At 43.1% G+C, this 19,641-nt stretch overlaps 1 protein-coding gene across 3 annotated transcripts in view; it reads right to left on the minus strand.

The window, feature by feature from the left end:
• The window catches only part of LOC123517492 (cytosolic carboxypeptidase 1-like), a 53,043-nt gene that overhangs the window by 15,627 nt on the left and 17,775 nt on the right, over positions 1-19,641 (minus strand). For 2 of the 3 annotated variants that reach the window (XM_045277601.1, XM_045277599.1), the window contains exon 2: positions 1,338-2,517. In XM_045277601.1, coding sequence (XP_045133536.1) covers positions 1,338-1,464 — 127 coding nt within the window. In that variant the 5' untranslated portion in view covers positions 1,465-2,517. Of the gene's footprint in view, positions 1-1,337; positions 2,518-5,866; positions 6,290-19,641 lie in introns of those variants that run through there. The other variant, XM_045277600.1, reaches the window with a different exon arrangement.

A 19,641-nucleotide genomic window follows, 5' to 3' on the forward strand; every position in this document is an offset into this window, starting at 1 on the left:
GAGAGAGAGAGAGAGAGAGAGAGAGAGAGAGAGAGAGAGAGAGAGAGAGAGAGAGAGAGAGAGAGAGAGAGAGAGAGAGAGAGAGAGAGAGAGAGAGAGAGAGTGTGTCATGTCCCTGAACCATGAATAACAAAACATGAGGGGTGGGGGAGGCATTTCGAGGAAGAGAGAACAATGCATCATGAATTGGAACACAAAAGAAAAAAATATAATAATCCTAAGAAAAGCAATTCCAGTGATTAAAGACATGCGGAAACCATCAACACCACCACCACCACCACCACTACTACTACTACTACTACTACTACTAAATGAAGTATATATTAGTTGTGGCAGTAGCAAAGTTGTGGTAGGTGTAGTAGTATATATGTAGTTGCAGGAGGAGGAGGAGGAGGTTCATTTAAGAAAGTTCATAATACAATAACAAATAGATAAATAAATAAATAGTGAAATAAAGTGATAAATGACAAGAATACAGTGACAGTAAGGGACAGAGAAAAATGTAAACGTTAATAACAACAACAGCAACTACAACAAGAACAATAATAATAATAATAATAATAATAATAATAATAATAATAATAATAATAATAATAATAATAATAATAATAATAATAATAATAATAATAATAATAATAATAATAATAATAATAATAATAATAATAATAATAATAATAATAATAATAATAATAATAAAGCGCACTTCTTTATTTCTTCACACATAAACCAGATCAACATTCGCAATATCCACCAAGCTTATAATAATCTCCCGTAAATCTCGCGGCAGACTTGAGGGCGAAGCAAAAAAAAAGTGAAGGCAAGTCTCAAATTTACTGGCGGCGGCTCGCGGAGATCACAAATATACTCGGCGCTTATGGCACAAAGCTCTGACGGATGACCACCACGCCACCGACTGCTCTGCTGACTGGCTGGCTTTTGTTTTGACTACTCTCTAATGCTTACTCGAGTAGTGTGGAAGGGGGGGGAGGAGGAAATCTGCACCCCCATGCCCACGAGTCTTCTCACAACAGGCATATACTATTGTTAAGAATGCGAACCCTGTATGTAATGTTTCTATAGTAAATAAATCTAAATCAAATTGAATTAATGTCTATTATTTTGATCTCTACTCTACCTGTTTATTTATGACACAGATTCTAATAACAACGATAACATTTAATGAGTTGAACTCGTCACAAGTGGGAGTTCTAGCGTCTGTAACTCTGCTTATTGCGCCTCGTGTTCTACATTAATGTGGTGCGATGAAGGCCAGTTCATCAGTCACCTTCCTATAAAACGTACTACTATCGTGTAGGAACAAGTGTTGGTGGACTCACCTTGCGCCTTGATCCTGGTGTGTAGTCTGGAGACGAGGGCCTTGAGTTGGTCCACATTGTCGGTTGGTTTGAGGGAGGCCTCAGCCAGCCCCTCCAAGGTCTCCGTCAGGGGGATCTCGGCAGTCATCTCGGAGCGAACAGATGGACGGAGAGCAGCTGATAGATGAGAACTGATGTGATTCTAGTATCCCTAACAACAGCTTAGTGTGTTCTTGTTGTTGATGGTAATGTTGTAAGTCTATAATGGTAGGCACTACAGCTTGTTCCTCGACACCGGATCTTCACACGCACACACACGCAGAATATCGTAGAGGTCAACAAACACACGTACACGAGCACTTTCCACGTTCGAAAATAGTTCACCAAGTCGATGTGCTATACGAGAAGCCGCGAGCGGACAGCACACTTGCCCTGAGGAATTGTTGTGCGTCAGTGACAGTGGAGTGGAAGGTTCTTTGGTGGATGTGGCGGCATGCAGGGATCACAGACAGGTTGGCAGCATCACGAGGGAGACAACCGTAAACTATTACAGGGATGGAAGTGCGGCTGCGTCCACTGCACCTCTGTCAGGCTACTTGAGATTTATCAATTTCGTGCGTGCCTCAAGTTCTATTCTTTTTTAAAGTCTAATGACTGAAGGATGAGAAGTTATTAGGTGAAGTTCTTTTACATTGAGAAAAGGAGACGATACACCAAAGAAGTTTGGGTACAAACAGTATTCTTTCTTTTAGTTAATACATCGCACTAAAAGCAAAGTCCATGAAATGCTCCTTTGGAAACAGGAAAAAAGCCAGCAGTCAGGGGCTGGAGTGGATAAATCTCAGTAAGACAGATGACATGAGACACTTCAGGGGATAATCTGGGCTGTTTTTTTTTTTTTGTACCTCTTGAAGTTACAGTTTTCTTCCAAGTTATCTCGTGAATTCTGAATGCGGCGGGAATCTTCTGGTGCGTCCTTGGAAGACCATACGCATGATGCTTGTGCAAGATTGAGACGAGGGATACCGGAGTGTGGCCTGCACTGTACGGGAAAGGGAGCGTCGGAAGGAGGCAGGACAGGCGGGACTCAGGCAGACCCAGATAACCTCTCTCACGATGGGGGAGGAGGAACGTGTGGGGAAGGAGGAAGTGGTGGAGGTAGTGGTGGAGGTGGTGGTGGATTCAGCTCCCGCAATCGCATCTGCAAGGAGAGGAACACTGGATCAATAACTAGAACCTCACTGTCCGCCCACACGCCCGAGATACATGCCCATGATGAACACACACACACACACACACACACACACCTATATTTCACTGGCTGAGATAAAGCTCATGAAAATAGCTGAGCGGCTCCTTTACTTGCAGCAAAATTACTTCATCAGTAAATATTTTTCCTGGACCAGGTGCGCCACACGCACGCACGCACGCACGCACGCACGCACGCACGCACACACACACACACACACACACACACACACACACACACACACACACACACACACAACAAGTATACAATAATTCTTTACTTCCTCTTCTTTTCCTCACATTTCTTGTTTTCCCGGAGATTGTTTCATGACTCACACCTGAGAGAGAAAACAGACTTCATGCATAAAGAAGGGCGACAGTGTGAGTAATATCCCACAAAACAATATAAGTAGGCATATGACCTTGAGGAAAGAGCAAGCACCAGCTGCAGCACGCCCAGGGAGCTGTGCCAGTGTGCCACTGACCGCCGCACCTCTTACAGCAGTGCGGGAGGCGTGACATCACACACACACACACACACACACACACACACACACACTCTCTCTCTCTCTCCCTATCGTGACGGTGAGAGCGGAGCGTTTCCAGGACACTTATTCCTTCGAGGCAATGGAATGTGAGAGCAACAGCTAAGCTCACATTTTTTTTTTTTTTTAATCACAGAGGTGAATGACTGATTTAAGTTCTCACGAATGTTTTCCAAAGGAATGATGCAGAATCCTTGGCAAAACATTTCACCCATGGAAACATCCCTCGAAACTTGAATACTACAGTGTGCCAAAAGTAATCGTGGTAAGGCGCCGTAATGTTTGAGAATAGTCCCCAGTCAGAAGCAGTGGCGGGAAACACGACAACCTGTGCTTAGTTCAGTGGAGGCTGCTTGGGCACAGCGCGGTGGGGAAGCGGGGGCGGCTCCTGGTGCCGCACATTATCAGCTCATCGCCATCACCAGGCCTGATCGGTGTCTAATTGGTCAACTGTCCACCGATGCAGCAATCACCGTGATGAAAACACAGACTAATTAGCTAGGCAAACATCATGGCCAGTAATACTACACCGTCACGCCCCGCAGCACACACTCCGACCCACGACATGTATCTGTCCAGCTGTTTGTTTGTATGTGTGTACGTATGTTCGTCCAGTTGTTTGCCTGGCTGTCCATCGATCGGTCTGTCTGTTCATGTTTTGTCTGCCTGTATGTGTATTTTTTTCAGCCGTCTGTTTTTCTGTCTTTGTGTTTATGTGAAGGGAGAGATGGGGAAAAAAAAAGAGACAAACATCAAACGATTCAATATGAAAGAAAGAAACTCTCTCTTTTGAGACACACACACACACACACACACACACACACACACACACACACACACACACACACACACACACACACACACACACTATCACGAAGCGCTACAGAAAATCAAAGATAAAACTGTGGAGACATTCCTGGCGGCACTTTACTGACAGCACAACTGCGTGCTATCAAGGAAAGAAAAATTCCAGTGGTGGATGAATAAACTTCTATGAGGAGAAAGGAAGTCGGTCAGGAGTTTCGTGCAGGGAATATAGATGAGCAGCGATGCGTCTGATTAGGTCACAGATTACCTCATGGATGACATGTCGCTTGTACACGGAAAGGAATATTTGGTTATCGATACACGGCACGAGACACGAAAGGAAGAGGTGCTGGCAGAAAAAAAAAATGCTATGATAGATTAGATACGTACAATCTGATTGTCTCCTTGTACTAATGTTTGTATTCCTTATAACAGTCTTCGCGTCTACTTGCAACCGGTTTTCGCACGGTCTATAAGTTACCGGGGTTGTCAAAAAATTTTTTTTTAATGATTGTATGTTTTTTTTTTTTTGTCATAGCCTATAGTGCCTGTAGGTCTACTTGAAGAGTATGGGAAGCGCTGTCCAGCTTCCACCAATTAGCGGCGCAGGCAATTTTATTTATAGTGGTGTACCCAAATTAGGGCCCATATCACCACCCAAGTGTATCTTTGGTGTAAGGCAATTACATCTCCACCTAGAAACTGGGTATCATGGTGACATGTAGGTAACTTTAAACCACTCCACAAATGACAGTTTCAAGCCGGTACGTGGTGGGATTCGAACCTACGCATGGACGTCTGCCCGAATCACACGCTCACCACCTTATCCACTGCGCCACCGCTTCCCATGTGACGATTATGTACCGCTAATGGAGGAACAACAACAATAGGAGTCTATCTCATTATCTCAGTGGTGTTTGAAAGTGATCGTAATGAGGGAACAATGCTACTGACAACAAGACCTTTCTTATTATCAGCAACCCAACACTGCGCACTAAAAAAATCTAACAATGAACGATTTATTTTACTGTAAATAACCTCTATTAAAATTATACTCAATTCGTACAGATAATTTCATTAAGCAACTGCAAGCAAGGTCGTCTCTTTGCAAGAACTATCATAAAGACACTCTTGAACACCTCAGCAACTTTCACTACAGCATGTACACTGTTGCTAAGATAAGACGCCGTAACGTTTGAGAGCAGCGTCCTTGGTGACTTGCACGTACATCTCACTGCCTCTTCACCGCTCAAGGCCGCCGGTATTGACTTAAAGCCCCTCAGTGAAATCTTACGTCACAACTTGTACGTAAATAACCTCAGTGTAACCTCATGTCACTACTGTCTAATCAAATAACCTAAATACAACCTCATGTCACTACTGTTTTAAATCACGTCAGTCAGTATAAGGCCCAGCTCATTCCTTCATGTTATTACTATGTGAACGCCCAATAACGCTTGAAAGTGAAAGTGTTTTTTGTCATTCCCCCCACATTAACGATCTCATACGAATTTCAATTCACCCTTCAGCCTACATTCTGCCCTCACTCATGGCACTCCACACCACACCACAGCCACCTCGATACACCCTGTCAAGCTACGTCTGTCACCACCTCGTAAACCCCGCCATGTCACATCTACAGCCACTTCAGAACGTCCTCTCATGTCACTTCCATCCTCTTTCTCGATACCTCCGGTCATGTCACGTACCACAATCACCTCAAAATATGCACACTTTCATGTCAGTTTTTAACCACCTCTGCACACTGCCATGTCATTTCTTCAACTCTCAGTATGTTACATCCACCACAGTGTTCACTTGAGTTACTTATTACAACTTCACTGCACTCTCATGGCAACTTCACCACAAAACAGGTCAACTATCAGCCACATCACTTCACCAACCTTCACCTTACATAAAAAAAGAAAGAAAAACAAAAAACAAACTGACCTACAAACCACAAGAAGTCGAAGTATAAGTGTCCTCTCTATGGTGACGACGGGGTGGCGACACACAGGCTGGAGAGACGAGTGCTTGAAGTCACACACACACATACACGCACACACACACACACACGGACCCAAACACAACCGGAGCCACACTGCAGCTTGAATCTTCAGTTAGCCTCCCCAGCCCTTTGCTCGCGCTCTCTCTCTTTGCTTCCTTTATCACTCTCCTATCCTTATCTGCCCCTCAATCTTCTCCTCAAATACAAGTAGACGAGGAGGGTGGATGGAAGATAACAGCAGTGAAGAAGGCAGCGCTAACGTGAACTCCTATCGCACACTTCACACCTCGCCTCTGTCTGTTCCACCCTCTCACTGCTCACACACAAACCCAGGATGCCAAAACGACCACCCTTCCCCCAGCAGCGCCAGACACCAACTAAACATCTGTGGTCCTGGCCTGGGCGACGCGGCCTTGGCTTAAGAACAGGTGGGGGAGAGGGAAGAGGAGCAGGGGGTGGAGGAGAAGAAGGGAGTGTGAGGGTACGAGAGAGGGGAACATGGGAGGGGAATGAAAGAGGAAGGGCATGGGGTACTACGTCAATGGATGGGCGAGGTGAGGTGAAGGGAAAAGGCTAACAAAGGAAGATAAAAGAAGAAAGAATGAATGACTTGAAAGGATGGTAAGAGAGAGAGAGAGAGAGAGAGAGAGAGAGAGAGAGAGAGAGAGAGAGAGAGAGAGAGAGAGAGAGAGAGAGAGAGAGAATGTTCGCTGGCTCATATTAATCCACACACACACACACACACACACACACACACACACACACACACACACACACACACACACACACACACACACACACACAGACCAGCAGCAGGTAAACGGATACACGTGAGACAATAAATTCCCCTCAGGTGTTCCCTCCCCACACCTTTCTGTCCCCCTTGGCGCCTCCCTTCCACTCCCCTCGTCTCCCCTCACCCATTCCTCAAGGTGCGGCGGCTCGCGTCACGGGAATGCGGACATTTCAGACACTAGAGGGAGACAGGTTGAGTGAGGTGGAAGGGAGAGTGACTGTACTCCATAACCCCCCCTCCTCTCTCTCTCTCTCTCTCTCTCTCTCTCTCTACTGTGCTGAAATACGTTTTTTTTATTATTATTTATTATCGTCATAGTTATTTTTTCTTACTACTACTACTACTACTACTACTACTACTACTACTACCTCCTCTTCATCATCATCATCATCATCATCATCATCATCATCATCATCATCATCATAAGAATTGTGACGTACTGGCATTGTAACAGTTTCATGTGTTTACATATTGAAGCATAGGGCTCACATCCAACCAATAATACGCACGCCCGCACTTGTACACACACACACACACACACACACACACACACACACACACACACAAAGAATAAAAACAGTCAGGATGCCAACGTTAATGGGGTAAAAAATGAGAGAGAGAGAGAGAGAGAGAGAGAGAGAGAGAGAGAGAGAGAGAGAGAGAGAGAGAGAGAGATTTACTTTGAAACTGAATATGGCTCTCTCTCTCTCTCTCTCTTTCTCACATACACACACACAAACACGCACACATTACTCTGGAAGATCATTAGCCCTAAACAGGTGACTGGTGTTTCTGCCCCCGAGGCCATGACACATCCATTACAAAGTCTCTGAATCACGACCCTTCTTAACTCCAGGAGGGCACCAGAAACTCTCCTCTCTCCCAGACACACGCAGGGAGACACTGAGATATAGGCCCGCATTCAGAAACACTTTGCTCTCTCACCACGGCATTTTTCAAGGACCACAGAGATGATTAGCGTGGTTTTCAAGAGTGTTTCTCCAGTTAATAATGTAGAAAGCTTGTCAGTCTGCCTATAGAACCGTAAAAACACCTTAAAAAAATCGTATAAATTTAAATAAAGGCTTTTGAAATAGTGGAGATGAAGCGCAGAGGTGTTTGAGAATACAAAGGCAGGAACACGAAGAGATGAAACACGAGACAGGAACATGAGACAAGAATGGGAGAAGGAATAAAAGGAGGAAGTGAGACAGTAACAACACCACTAGCTCTAGCAGGGAGACAGTGAGACATAGCGAGATAGAGAGGCAGGCACACGAAGAGATGAAACACGAGATAAAGAACATGAGACACAAATAGGAGAAGTAATAAACGTAATAGATAAACAAGCTCTCTTCCTCTCTCCCAAACACAAGCACGGAGACACGGAGACAATGAGATATGCACAGATATAGACGCAGATACACTTAGGAAACGTTACGAAGAGATGAAGCAAGAGATAAGGAAGAATATGAGACAGGAAAGGGAGAAGGAATAAAAGGAGGAAGTGAGAAAGTAACACAGCCAGCAGCAGCCCTCCTCTCTTCCCCAAACAAATGCAGGTGAGACAGACAGATAGTGAGATAGACACACCGAGGAAACATTTGGAAGAGATGAAACACAGGATAAAGAAGAATATGACACACGAATGGGAGAAAGAATAAAGGGAGGAAGTAAGAAAGAAAGCTCTCTCTCTCTCTCCTCTCTACTTCAAACACACGCTGGGAAAAAGTGAGACATAGACAGATGAAGAGAGAGAGAGAGAGAGAGAGAGAGAGAGAGAGAGAGAGAGAGAGAGAGAGAGAGAGAGAGAGAGAGAGAGAGAGAGAGAGAGAGAGAGAGAGAGAGAGAGAGAGAGAGAGAGAGAAGAGGGGGGCCACACTAAGTATACTTTTAATGCAAGAGGGTCACTGGCTAAGGGAAAACAAATTATTACGGCGCCAGTTCCCAAAAAGACTGTCGAGGAGAAGTCAGACAGCGGAGGATAAGTGGTTTGAACCCTCCCCTCGCGTCAATACATGTCAGTAATATCAATTAAGTAAGATTTATAGAGGTGGGTGTTTCCTTCCTTGAATCAATAAGTGACCATTAGGTAATTAGGGACGCGGGAAGGTCGTGCAGCGTTAACTGACGGGTCCTTATTCAACTGGAAGCTTTGGTCATTGCTACTGATTCATTCGTCCATTCAGTCAGTCATTCAGTTAGTTAGTTAGCCAGTCAGTCAGGTAGTCAGTTAATTGGCAGCTTAGACTATAATTTGAGTCATAAACGAAATCTATTAATTAGTTTAGACTATAATTTGAGTCATAAACGAAATCTATTAATTAGTTCAGTCAGTAAGTTAATCATTAAGTCAGTCAATCAGTCAGTCAATCGGCAGCTTAGGCTATAATTTGAGTCATACATGAGGTTTATCAATTTATCTAATAGGTCAAGTCACTCAATAAATGTCAGTCAGTCAGTCAGTCCTGTCAATCAGTCAGTCAGTCAGTCAGCCAGCCAGCCAGCCAGCCAGCCAGCCAGCCAGCCAGCCAGCCAGACAGCCAGCGAGTTAAGACATTTCACCCGACTCACCTAACCAGTCAGCAGACAAACACATTACTCTTCCTCCAGTCAGGGGAACTAACCATTCAGCCATTCCAGCCAACAGGTCACTCCAGCATTTCAGCCACGTCAGTCAGCTAATAGCCACTTTGTCTTTTTCGTGGGCCAGTCATTAAGTCATTTGAGTCAACAGATTAACTTGGTCATGCACTCCTGTCAGCCTTCCAGAAGCTTAGCCTGAATCATCACTACGTGTCAGGATACAGTAAAGGCCTTTCCCTGCATGTGTACCATTCTTCGGTAATGTTCAGTGGCTGCTCGTCTATTCCAAACCAGCCAAGTTAAAAGATTCTCACATCAACTCTGTCTTCCTACACACACACACACACACACACACACACACACACACACACACACACACACACACACTCTCTTTCTCTCTCTCTAATAATCCACACAAGGCAGTCAGTCATCAGTTCCGTTAACTCCTTCAGTACGGGGGGCACATTTTTACCATGAGTTTCTGGTGCGATTACATGATTTTACTTGCATTAGGAAGGCTATACGGAGGTCAGAAGATTAAGATTAATGGCCAGAGTCTCCACTATTTTTTTCCCCACATAAATTTCTGAAGCTGTATAAAATTGCCAGATAGTAAGCAGAATAAATATGAAAATGCGTCCCAGTACTGAAGGGGTTAATCTAATTGTCCCCGCATTATCCGTTTAGTCAGTCAGTCACCTTGTTGTTTATTACCTTCCAGAGAATCAATCATCCACACTCATAGACCATAGTACTCAAACACTGCAGAAAGTCACCTTTGTTTCCTTGCCACGTGACTATTCCACACCCACAGCTCCACTCTTGCGTCCCTTGTGCAGGTATGGTCGTAATGATGAATATACACATTCCAAGGTGTGTAGTATTTCGCTCACTATTTTCTTCAGCTTCATTCTTTCCTGTTTCTGTGTCTCTTATCTTGTCTTTCTTTCAGTTCCTGTGTCTTTCTTCTTTTACTTCCACCAAGACACAAATTTTCAAGGATATAGATAACCAATTAACGAAGGAACATAAATCTAAACAGAAACACACACACACACACACACACACACACACACACACACACACACACACACACACACACACACACACCAGTAATAACAGAAGAATACATTTATATTTTGTGTAATCAGTGTAATCAAGAATCTCAAAAAATTTCAAGTGATTTGATAGAAAAATAACTATATATATATTTGCGAAGTTATTTCCTTTGACTGGTGGAAGTTAGGTGATGTTTGATCTGTTTAGATGACTACATACAATTTTTCATCCATCTAGCCCTGTGTCCTTGAATGTAAACAATGCAGAGATAGGTAAACACATTAACTTTCAAATCTAGGTGGTGTTTGGTCTGTTTAGATGACTATACTAATATTTATCCATCTAACCATATGTCCTTGAAAACAAATAATGTAGAGATAAACAAATCAACTTTCAAATCTTAACAGGACTACAAGTTTTATGCACTACCAATGAATTACAAATCCACTTAGCACCGGCCGTTGATTGGATAATCAGAACAAATACAGTAACCTAACCTAACCCAACGAAACCTAACCTAACGAAACCCAACCTTTTCCAGTAAAAAAAATATCAGATCCGAAAAAAAAAAAAAATCACTAAAACATTACAACACAAAAATACCTGATCACACATTATTTTCTATCATATAAACATAAACAGCATTAGGAATCAGTGCACGCTACCTCAATCCTTCACGAAATGCCACTGAGAGGAGACTAATGAAAAAGCTTCCTTGGCACTTGTGTACATTGTGAAGTTACAGAAAGAGTGAGCTATTTCGCTACGACTTGGCATCGAGGGAAATACGTGACCCAGCGCGCCGGTGTACCTGCTGTAATGGAGAAGGGTGAGACGGTAATGGACACGGCAGGAGGAACACAGAGCCAACGTGAATATAGAAAAAGGAAAAAGAAATTGTCGTCGGTAATGAGGTGAGAGAGAGAGAGAGCGAGAGAGAGAGAGAGAGAGAGAGAGAGAGAGAGAGAGAGAGAGAGAGAGAGAGAGAGAGAGAGAGAGAGAGAGAGAGAGAGAGAGAGAGAGAGAGAGAGAGAGAGAAAGAAGAAACACATACAGTAAGTGGGAGAAAAAACAAACAGCTACAAGGAAAGTAAATGACACAAAGGAGAAACAGGGAGGAAAAAAACACACACGCACACACACACACACACACACACACACACACTCAAGTGAAGTGGAATGGGCAGCCTTCTCCTTGGCAGCCTCCCAAGCCAACTGGTTTAAGGCGGCCGTGGGGATATAGATTACAGGTAAGGCACTGAGGGAGGAAGCGGGCGCAGGGATGAAAAGGAGGCCGCCGCTGTGACGCTAATGTGACGCTATACTGAATTTTGAGGACATAAAAAACAAACGGGGAGGTGAATTAATTGACTCATGAAAATCCGCCATCCCAGCTGGGGTAAATGAAGTATGTTATAAGTAATTAGATTAGAGTATCGCGGGTCATTTAGCCCAGTCCAACCTGAGCTAACTCAACCTGCGTTCTCTAATAAGAATGTTCTAACCTTGCCTAACCTAACCCAACCCAACCACCCCCAACCCCATCCAACCTAATCAGCCAAACACAACCCAACTAGATCTAACCCTAACCTAACCTAACATGAGTGATTCAATTCATTCTAGAAGGAAGGAAGGAAGGAAGGAAGGAAGGAAGAAAGGAAGGAAGGAAGGAAGGAAGGAAGGAAGGAAGAAAGGAAGGAAGGAAGAAAGAAAAGGAAGGAAGGAAGGAAGGAAGAAGGAAAAGAAGGAAGGAAGGAAGGAAGGAAAAAAGAAAGAAAGAAAGAAAGAGAGGAAGGAAGGAAGGAATAAATAAATAAATAAATAAAGAAATAAATAAAGGAAGGAAGAAAGAATAGAAGAAGAGAAGGAACAAAAGAAAGAAAGAAAGAAAGAAAGGAAGGAAGGAAGGAAGAACAATGAAACAGAAAGGAAGGAAGGAAGGAAGGAAAGAATGAAGCAAAGAAAGAAAGAAAGAAAGAAAGAAAGAAACAGAGGAAAGGAAGGAAGAACGAACAGAAGAAAACAAAGACCAAAGAAAAAGAAAGAAGGAAAGAAGGAGGGAAGGATTAAGATGGGATAGAAAGGAAAGATTAAGATGAAAGGAGGCAGGAAGAAAGAAAGAATGATGTAAATGAAACTGTGAGCGAAAACGAAGGAAATAAGAAGGAAAAATCAGAAAAAAAATTAAAAAGGCGAAAAATTTATACGTTTTGAAGGGAAAGTAGAGTTGGAAAAATGAGAAAAAAGCTAAAAACGAGACAGAGAGAGAGAGAGAGAGAGAGAGAGAGAGAGAGAGAGAGAGAGAGAGAGAGAGAGAGAGAGAGAGAGAGAGGTAAGGAGCATTTAGTCGGTGATGAAAGTCCAAGAATGTGAGATTGCGAGTGTGAAAGGGTCAGTGTACGTACCAAACCTGTCCTTGAAAATAATGTTCACGTGACAGGAGGAGGAGGAGGAGGAGGAGGAGGAGGAGGAGGAATACAAAGGAAAGCCAAACAGCAACAAGCCTCTTGGTCCTTTTGAGGTTGTTTGGTAACTACTTGTAACTGGCTACAGATAAGAGAGACAGGAGGAGGAGGAGGAGGAGGAGGAGGAGAAAGCGGAGACGACGGCAATAATGATGATAGTGAAGAAGAAGAACAAGAACAAGAAGAAGTATATGAAAAAAAGATAATGATAAAGAAAAAAAAAAAAAAAAAGGAGGAGGAGGAGGAGGAGGAGGAGGAGGAGGAGGAGGAGGAGGAGGAGGAGGAGGAGGAGGAGGAGAAGAAGAGGAGAAAAAAAAGGAGGCGAAGATGACGACGACGACTACATCAAAAACAATAATAATAATAATAATATACTACAACAACAACTACTACTACTACTACTACTACTACTACTACTGCAAAATGACGATGATGAAGAAAAGGAGGAGGAGGAGGAGGAGGAGGAGGAGGAGGAGGAGGAGGAGGAGGAGGAGGAGGAGGAGGAGGAGGAGGAGGAGGAGGAGGAGGAAGAGAAGGAGGAGGATAAGAAGGAAAAGGAGAAGGAGAAGGAGAGGGAGAAAGAGGAGGAGTAGGAGGAGAAACAAGCTTATCTGAGCAAAATATGAAAAACACAAGGAAAAACATGACGTAAAGGAGAAAATAAGAAAGCATAACAAAATATGAGGCAGTATTTCCACCACAACGTCCAAGCAACGCCAAGTTATGGAGGAGGAGGAGGAGGAGGAGGAGGAGGAGGAGGAGGAGGAGGAGAGGGAAGAGAGGAGGAAGATAAGTTGAAGGAGGGCGAAAAAAAAACGCTAGGGGCAAAAAAAACGGGAGGAAGAAGAAGAAGAAGAAGAAGAAGAAGAAGAAGAAGAAGAAGAAGAAGAAGAAGAAGAAGAAGCTCAGCAACTATTCCCGTGCTCATAAAGAAGATTTTGGAGTATTAATTCTTCGCAATACAGTCTTTTAAAACAATTCTGTATCCTGAACAAAATAAGTAATCTTTTATGACCACCCATCTCTCTCTCTCTCTCTCTCTCTCTCTCTGAATACCAACAAATAAATAATACTCCAGAAAATAAAAGGAATAAAGGAGACTGTACGTACTAACACTTCACATTAAGAATCTCTCATCTCCCTGTTCCCTTCAACAAAATTTCCCTTTTAAACTATCGTTGCCTCCCGTTCTCTTTAACTCCTTCAGTACTGGAACTCATTTATATCATGTATTTTGAGTGTGATTAAAGCATTTTATCGACATTATGGAAGGGTCTACGGACGTCAGAAGTTTAATGACCAGTCTTCACTATTTCAAACCCTGCATGAGTTTCTGAAGCTGTATAAAATTGCCAAACAGTGAACATAATTAATATGAAAGCACGTCATGGCACTGAAAGGGTTAATTATCCAAACTTCCACTCTCTCTCTCTCTCTCTCTCTAACTCTAAAACTTGTGCATAATATAAGGAGTGACTACATGATTAACCCATTCAATACTAGCACCCATTTTTACCATGAGTTTTGCGCATGTATTTTCCTTTTCCTTTCATACATTAGGTCTATGGAGGTCAGAAAATCAATAACCACACTCTTCACAATCTTATCTCCCCACATAAGTTCCTGAAGCTGTTAACAATCACCAAATAGTAAGCAGAATAGATGAGGAAACGCGTCACGGTACTGCAAGGGGGAGTGTTAACCTTCCCTGCTATCACAAGAAGACTGCCACTAGTAATAACAGCGGTAATGGTAACAGTGACCCGCCCCCCCCCCCACGACCAGTTATCACAGTGCCATTTTTACATACGACCATAACTGACACGTGTAAGGGAGGGCGACGCTGCCAATGCTGATGACGAGGTAAGGTACACGAGAGAGCGAGAGAGAGAGAGAGAGAGAGAGAGAGAGAGAGAGAGAGAGAGAGAGAGAGAGAGAGAGAGAGAGAGAGAGAGAGTTACTGGTTTTCGATTTGTTTATTTATCTATTTCTTGCACAAGATGAGAAAAAGATAGTGTAAAGAGAAGCGGGAAGAGAGAGAGAGAGAGAGAGAGAGAGAGAGAGAGAGAGAGAGAGAGAGAGAGAGAGAGAGAGAGAGAGAAAAGGGTATGTCAAGCCACTGCCAGCTTCCGTGTATATACACTCTCTCTCTCTCTCTCTCTCTCTCAGTAAAACAATAAACGAATAGACACAGAATAAATGAATAGATTAAAGGAGGACGGAAGAATAGTAGGAAGAAGAGAGGAAGTGGCATTTAAACACACACACACACACACACACACACACACACACACACACACACACACACACACACACACACAATCACGTAAAGACACGATAACTTCCGCGATCAATTTTGTGAGGTGGCTGCAGGAAGTGGAGGAAAAGGAGGAGGAGGAGGAGGAGGAGGAGGAGGAGGAGGAGGAGGAGGAGGAGGAGGGCTGAAAGTTACATTAAGGAGCACCATGAAAGGCTGGACATTACAGGCTTGGCAAAGAGGTTAGGGAGAAACGGGGCCAGGGTGCAGGAGGGTTGGTGAAGGCAGGGCAGGAGGTGGTTGGAGTGAGGGAGAGGGATGGAGAAGGGGGGGGGTAAGCTGACACGTGGGCGAGGCAGCAGTACCGCATGACAGCCACTGAGGAGACCACGGGGAAGCCCAAAACTGGACCGAGAAACAAAACACTGATACCTTTGTAAACACACACACACACACACACACACACACACACACACACACACACACACACACACACACACACGGAAATACAATCCCAGGGACTAACATAAAATCAGGGATGACTGAAATGAGGCAGGAAGATTTAAAAAAAAAAAAATAATACTGGACAAAAAATACAGGCTGAAATAAACGAGAGAGAGAGAGAGAGAGAGAGAGAGAGAGAGAGAGAGAGAGAGAGAGAGAGAGAGAGAGAGAGAGAGAGAGAGAGAGAGAGAGAGGTGGGGGTGGAAGTTGCAGGATATCACTATATAGGCCTTCAGGTGTACGTACTATGTGACAATCCCTGAATAAAACACTCCTACCTGTCACCACCTGACCTGACCTGACCTAACCTAACCTAACTTAACCTATCCTAACTTGAATAAACCACTCCTACCTGCCACCACCTCACCTCACCTCACCTGCCATCTCTATTATTCTTCTCTTATATAATTTACCAGAATGATTTTTTCTTCAACAAATGTCCGTACCTTTAGAAAAAAAATGCAATAAAATCATTTCCGCTACGGTTACAGATGCATAAGTATGTGTATTCACTCTTAAATAAGAAAACGGAGATGAAAAATGAAGATGGAGATGCAAGTAGTAGTAGTAGTAGTAGTAGTAGTAGTAGTAGTAGTAGTAGTAGTAGTAGTAGTAGTAGGAGGAGGAGGAGGAGGAGGAGGAGGAGGAGGAGGAGGAGGAGGAGGAGGAGGAGGTATCTATCCAAACCATCTCTCTCTCTCTCTCTCTCACTGCCTTTCTTGAGGGCTAATTCTTATCTACCTCCCTTTTCTTACTTCACTTTGGCAATAAAAAATTAATATCAACAAGAGAGAGAACAGAAGCATAAGAACGTCACTCTTTGTCCACTGTCCCGATGAAGACATGCTGGGGGGAGGGGGCGAAGGGACACTGCACCTCTTAGAACTCAAATATATTGCTTAGAGTACGGTACCAAGGCGCTGTTTATCACGGTTCGAGGCAATCTACCCTTGTTCCTGTGTCAGCTAGAAAAATTAGGAGCGTTAATTGTAAACGATTTAAAAGTTGCATTTCTCATTCTGTTAGTACACCTTATATCTTTATGTAGTAGTAGTAGTAGTAGTAGTAGTAGTAGTAGTAGTAGTAGTAGTAGTAGTAGTAGTAGTAGTAGCAGCAGTAGTAGTTAAATATTGTTGCACGAGTATTAGTATTAGTAGTAGTAGTACCATTTATCTATTTTTTGTGTAGGATTGCGCTGAGAGAGAGAGAGAGAGAGAGAGAGAGAGAGAGAGAGAGAGAGAGAGAGAGAGAGAGAGAGAGAGAGAGAGAGGCAACAGACATTGGCATCTGTCCCTAGATACAATCTCTCCTTATTTACTCCTTCGCATCTTTCTAGGGAAACTAACTTCCTTTACTACGTGCTACTTCATTTTAACTCTCTCTCTCTCTCTCTCTCTCTCTCTCATATATTTATATCAAGCCCGTACAATTATCATTGACAAGCTGGCAGAGAGAGAGAGAGAGAGAGAGAGAGAGAGAGAGAGAGAGAGAGAGAGAGAGAGAGAGAGAGAGAATAGTTTGTGATGGTGGTGGTGATGGCCGGCAGCGAGGCCTGTCAAACCCTCTCGTCCCAGCCCATTCATAAGTGTGGTGGTGAATGAGTGGTGAAAGTGGTGGTGGTGGTGGTGGAGAGAGAGAGAGAACATTTGTTTTGTTGTTGTAGTCATTTAAAGAACATTTGTTTTGTTGTTGTAGTCATTGGAAAGTAAACATACCACAATACTAAATGAGAGGCAGAGGACACTAAACACTAACCAGAGGGAGACACTGATTCAAAAACACCCTCGTTCTTTAAACACCCTCTTCTCCTAACAAGACAATTTTCACACACCGCGGGGATGACAAGCCAAACACGTGTACTTTTTCCCATTAACGAAGTAAAATCCTCGTTAAACTGTCCCTAAAACCTTGAAAACACGAAAACATCCAGGAACTTCCAAAGCAGCTGTTAAAATACCCTCTTCTCCCAACACAAGATAATTTTCACATACCGCGGGGATGACAAGCCAAACACGTGTACTATTTCCCATTAACGAAGTAAAATCCTCGTTAAACTGTCCCTAAAACCTTGAAAACATCCAGGAACTTCCAAAGCAGCTGGTAAACATTGAGGACACTCTTTTGAATGGGAACAGCAAATTACTTCCACAATCTTGAAAACATTCGAAAACATCCAAACAGGAACTTTCACTAAAGCTGGTAAACATTAACCCCTTCAAGTACCATGACGCGTTTCCAAATTCATTCTGCTTACTATTTAGTGATTTTATATAGCTTCAGAAACTTACGTGGGGGATTAAAATAGTGAAGACTGTGGCCATTAATCTTCTGACCTCCATAGACCCTTCCTAATGCCAATAAAATGGTCTAACCGTACACAAATCTCAAAGTAAAAATGTGTTGCAGTATTGAAGGCGTTAAGGGTCCTATCTTCAACAGAAACAGTAAACTATCTATAGAACCTTAAAAATACACATGAATAACACCAAGGAACCTTCACTACAGCTGTTAAACATTCAACAGGAACAAAACACATCACTAACTCTTCTCACCAGTACCTGCACCACCACCACCACCACCCAACATCCTCATCTCTTCATCCACTTCTGTATCGTGGCAATCCCCTCTGCATAACTTACGGGCTTAATTAAACCTCCCCCTCTTCCTTCCGTGTTCCTTACCCACTTTTTCCCTCTAATCTCTCTCTCTCTCTCTCTCTCTCTCTCTCTCTCTCTCTCTCTTCCTACACGATATCCCGCCTCCACCTTGTCACTTCTAAGCTTACCATTCATCTTTTTCTGCCACCCACCCACTCTCTCTCTCTCTCTCTCTCTCTCTCTCTCTCTAAGCATCCTGGCAACTTCACATCGTTGGGTGGGAGGCGGGAAGAGCTGTAGTGAAGGGGTGGAGTCACGCCGGCTGATGTGTGTGTGTGTGTGTGTGTGTGTGTGTGTGTGTGTGTGTGTGTGTGTGTGTGTGTGTGTGTGTGTGTGTGTGTGTGTGTGTGTGAGAGAGAGAGAGAGAGAGAGAGAGAGAGAGAGAGAGAGAGAGAGAGAGAGAGAGAGAGAGAGAGAGAGAGAGATTCATGTTGCCAGGGATGCTCAATTCGATGATCATTTAGTGTTTTTGTGTCTGTGACCTTGATAGAAATAGAGTTAGAAACGGTCTGAATATGTGTACGTATTGAGAGAGAGAGAGAGAGAGAGAGAGAGAGAGAGAGAGAGAGAGAGAGAGAGAGAGAGAGAGAGAGAGAGAGAGGAGAGAGAGAGAGAGAGAGAGAGAGAGAGAGAGAGAGAGAGAGAGAGATAGTAGTTATTTTAGTCATGACGTCACAGTAAAATATATATATATATATATATATATATATATATATATATATATATATATATATATATATATATATATATATATATATATATACGATACAAAATATGTATAACAGTAATGGCGTTTAACTTCAGATGAATTTAATACCACACGTTAAAAAGAAGAAAAAAAAAAGCAACAACAACAAAAACAGCAAAACAAACAGGTTAACCATGCAAAACTCCACACTACAGTATTAACTTTCCTACCACGGAAAAAAAAAGCAGCAACAACAAAAACAAGAAAACAAACAGGTAAATCATGCGAAACTCCACACCATTAACATTCCTTCCATGAAAAAGAAGAAAAACCTGAGAAAATACAACTACTGGGATAGGATTTGTTAATAATTCAGCGCCGCAATCTTACGCTATTTGAACTCACTATCATTAGAGAGAGAGAGAGAGAGAGAGAGAGAGAGAGAGAGAGAGAGAGAGAGAATAGCGTTTTACTACAAAGAAGATTAAGACGAAGTAATTGCAACATCCTCCATTTAGCTTTCGCCTTCTGATTAATGTGTGTGTGTGTGTGTGTGTGTGTGTGTGTGTGTGTGTGTGTGTGTGTGTGTGTGTGTGTGTGTGTGTGTGTGTGTGTGGTCTGCGTGCACTGTTCTGTACCTTCACGCAGAGTAACATAAAAAACAACAACAACAACTAATGGATACCACAACATCCCCTCAAATGT

Source organism: Portunus trituberculatus, chromosome 42 (genome assembly GCF_017591435.1).
Source record: "Portunus trituberculatus isolate SZX2019 chromosome 42, ASM1759143v1, whole genome shotgun sequence".
Lineage (NCBI taxonomy): Eukaryota > Metazoa > Arthropoda > Malacostraca > Decapoda > Portunidae > Portunus > Portunus trituberculatus.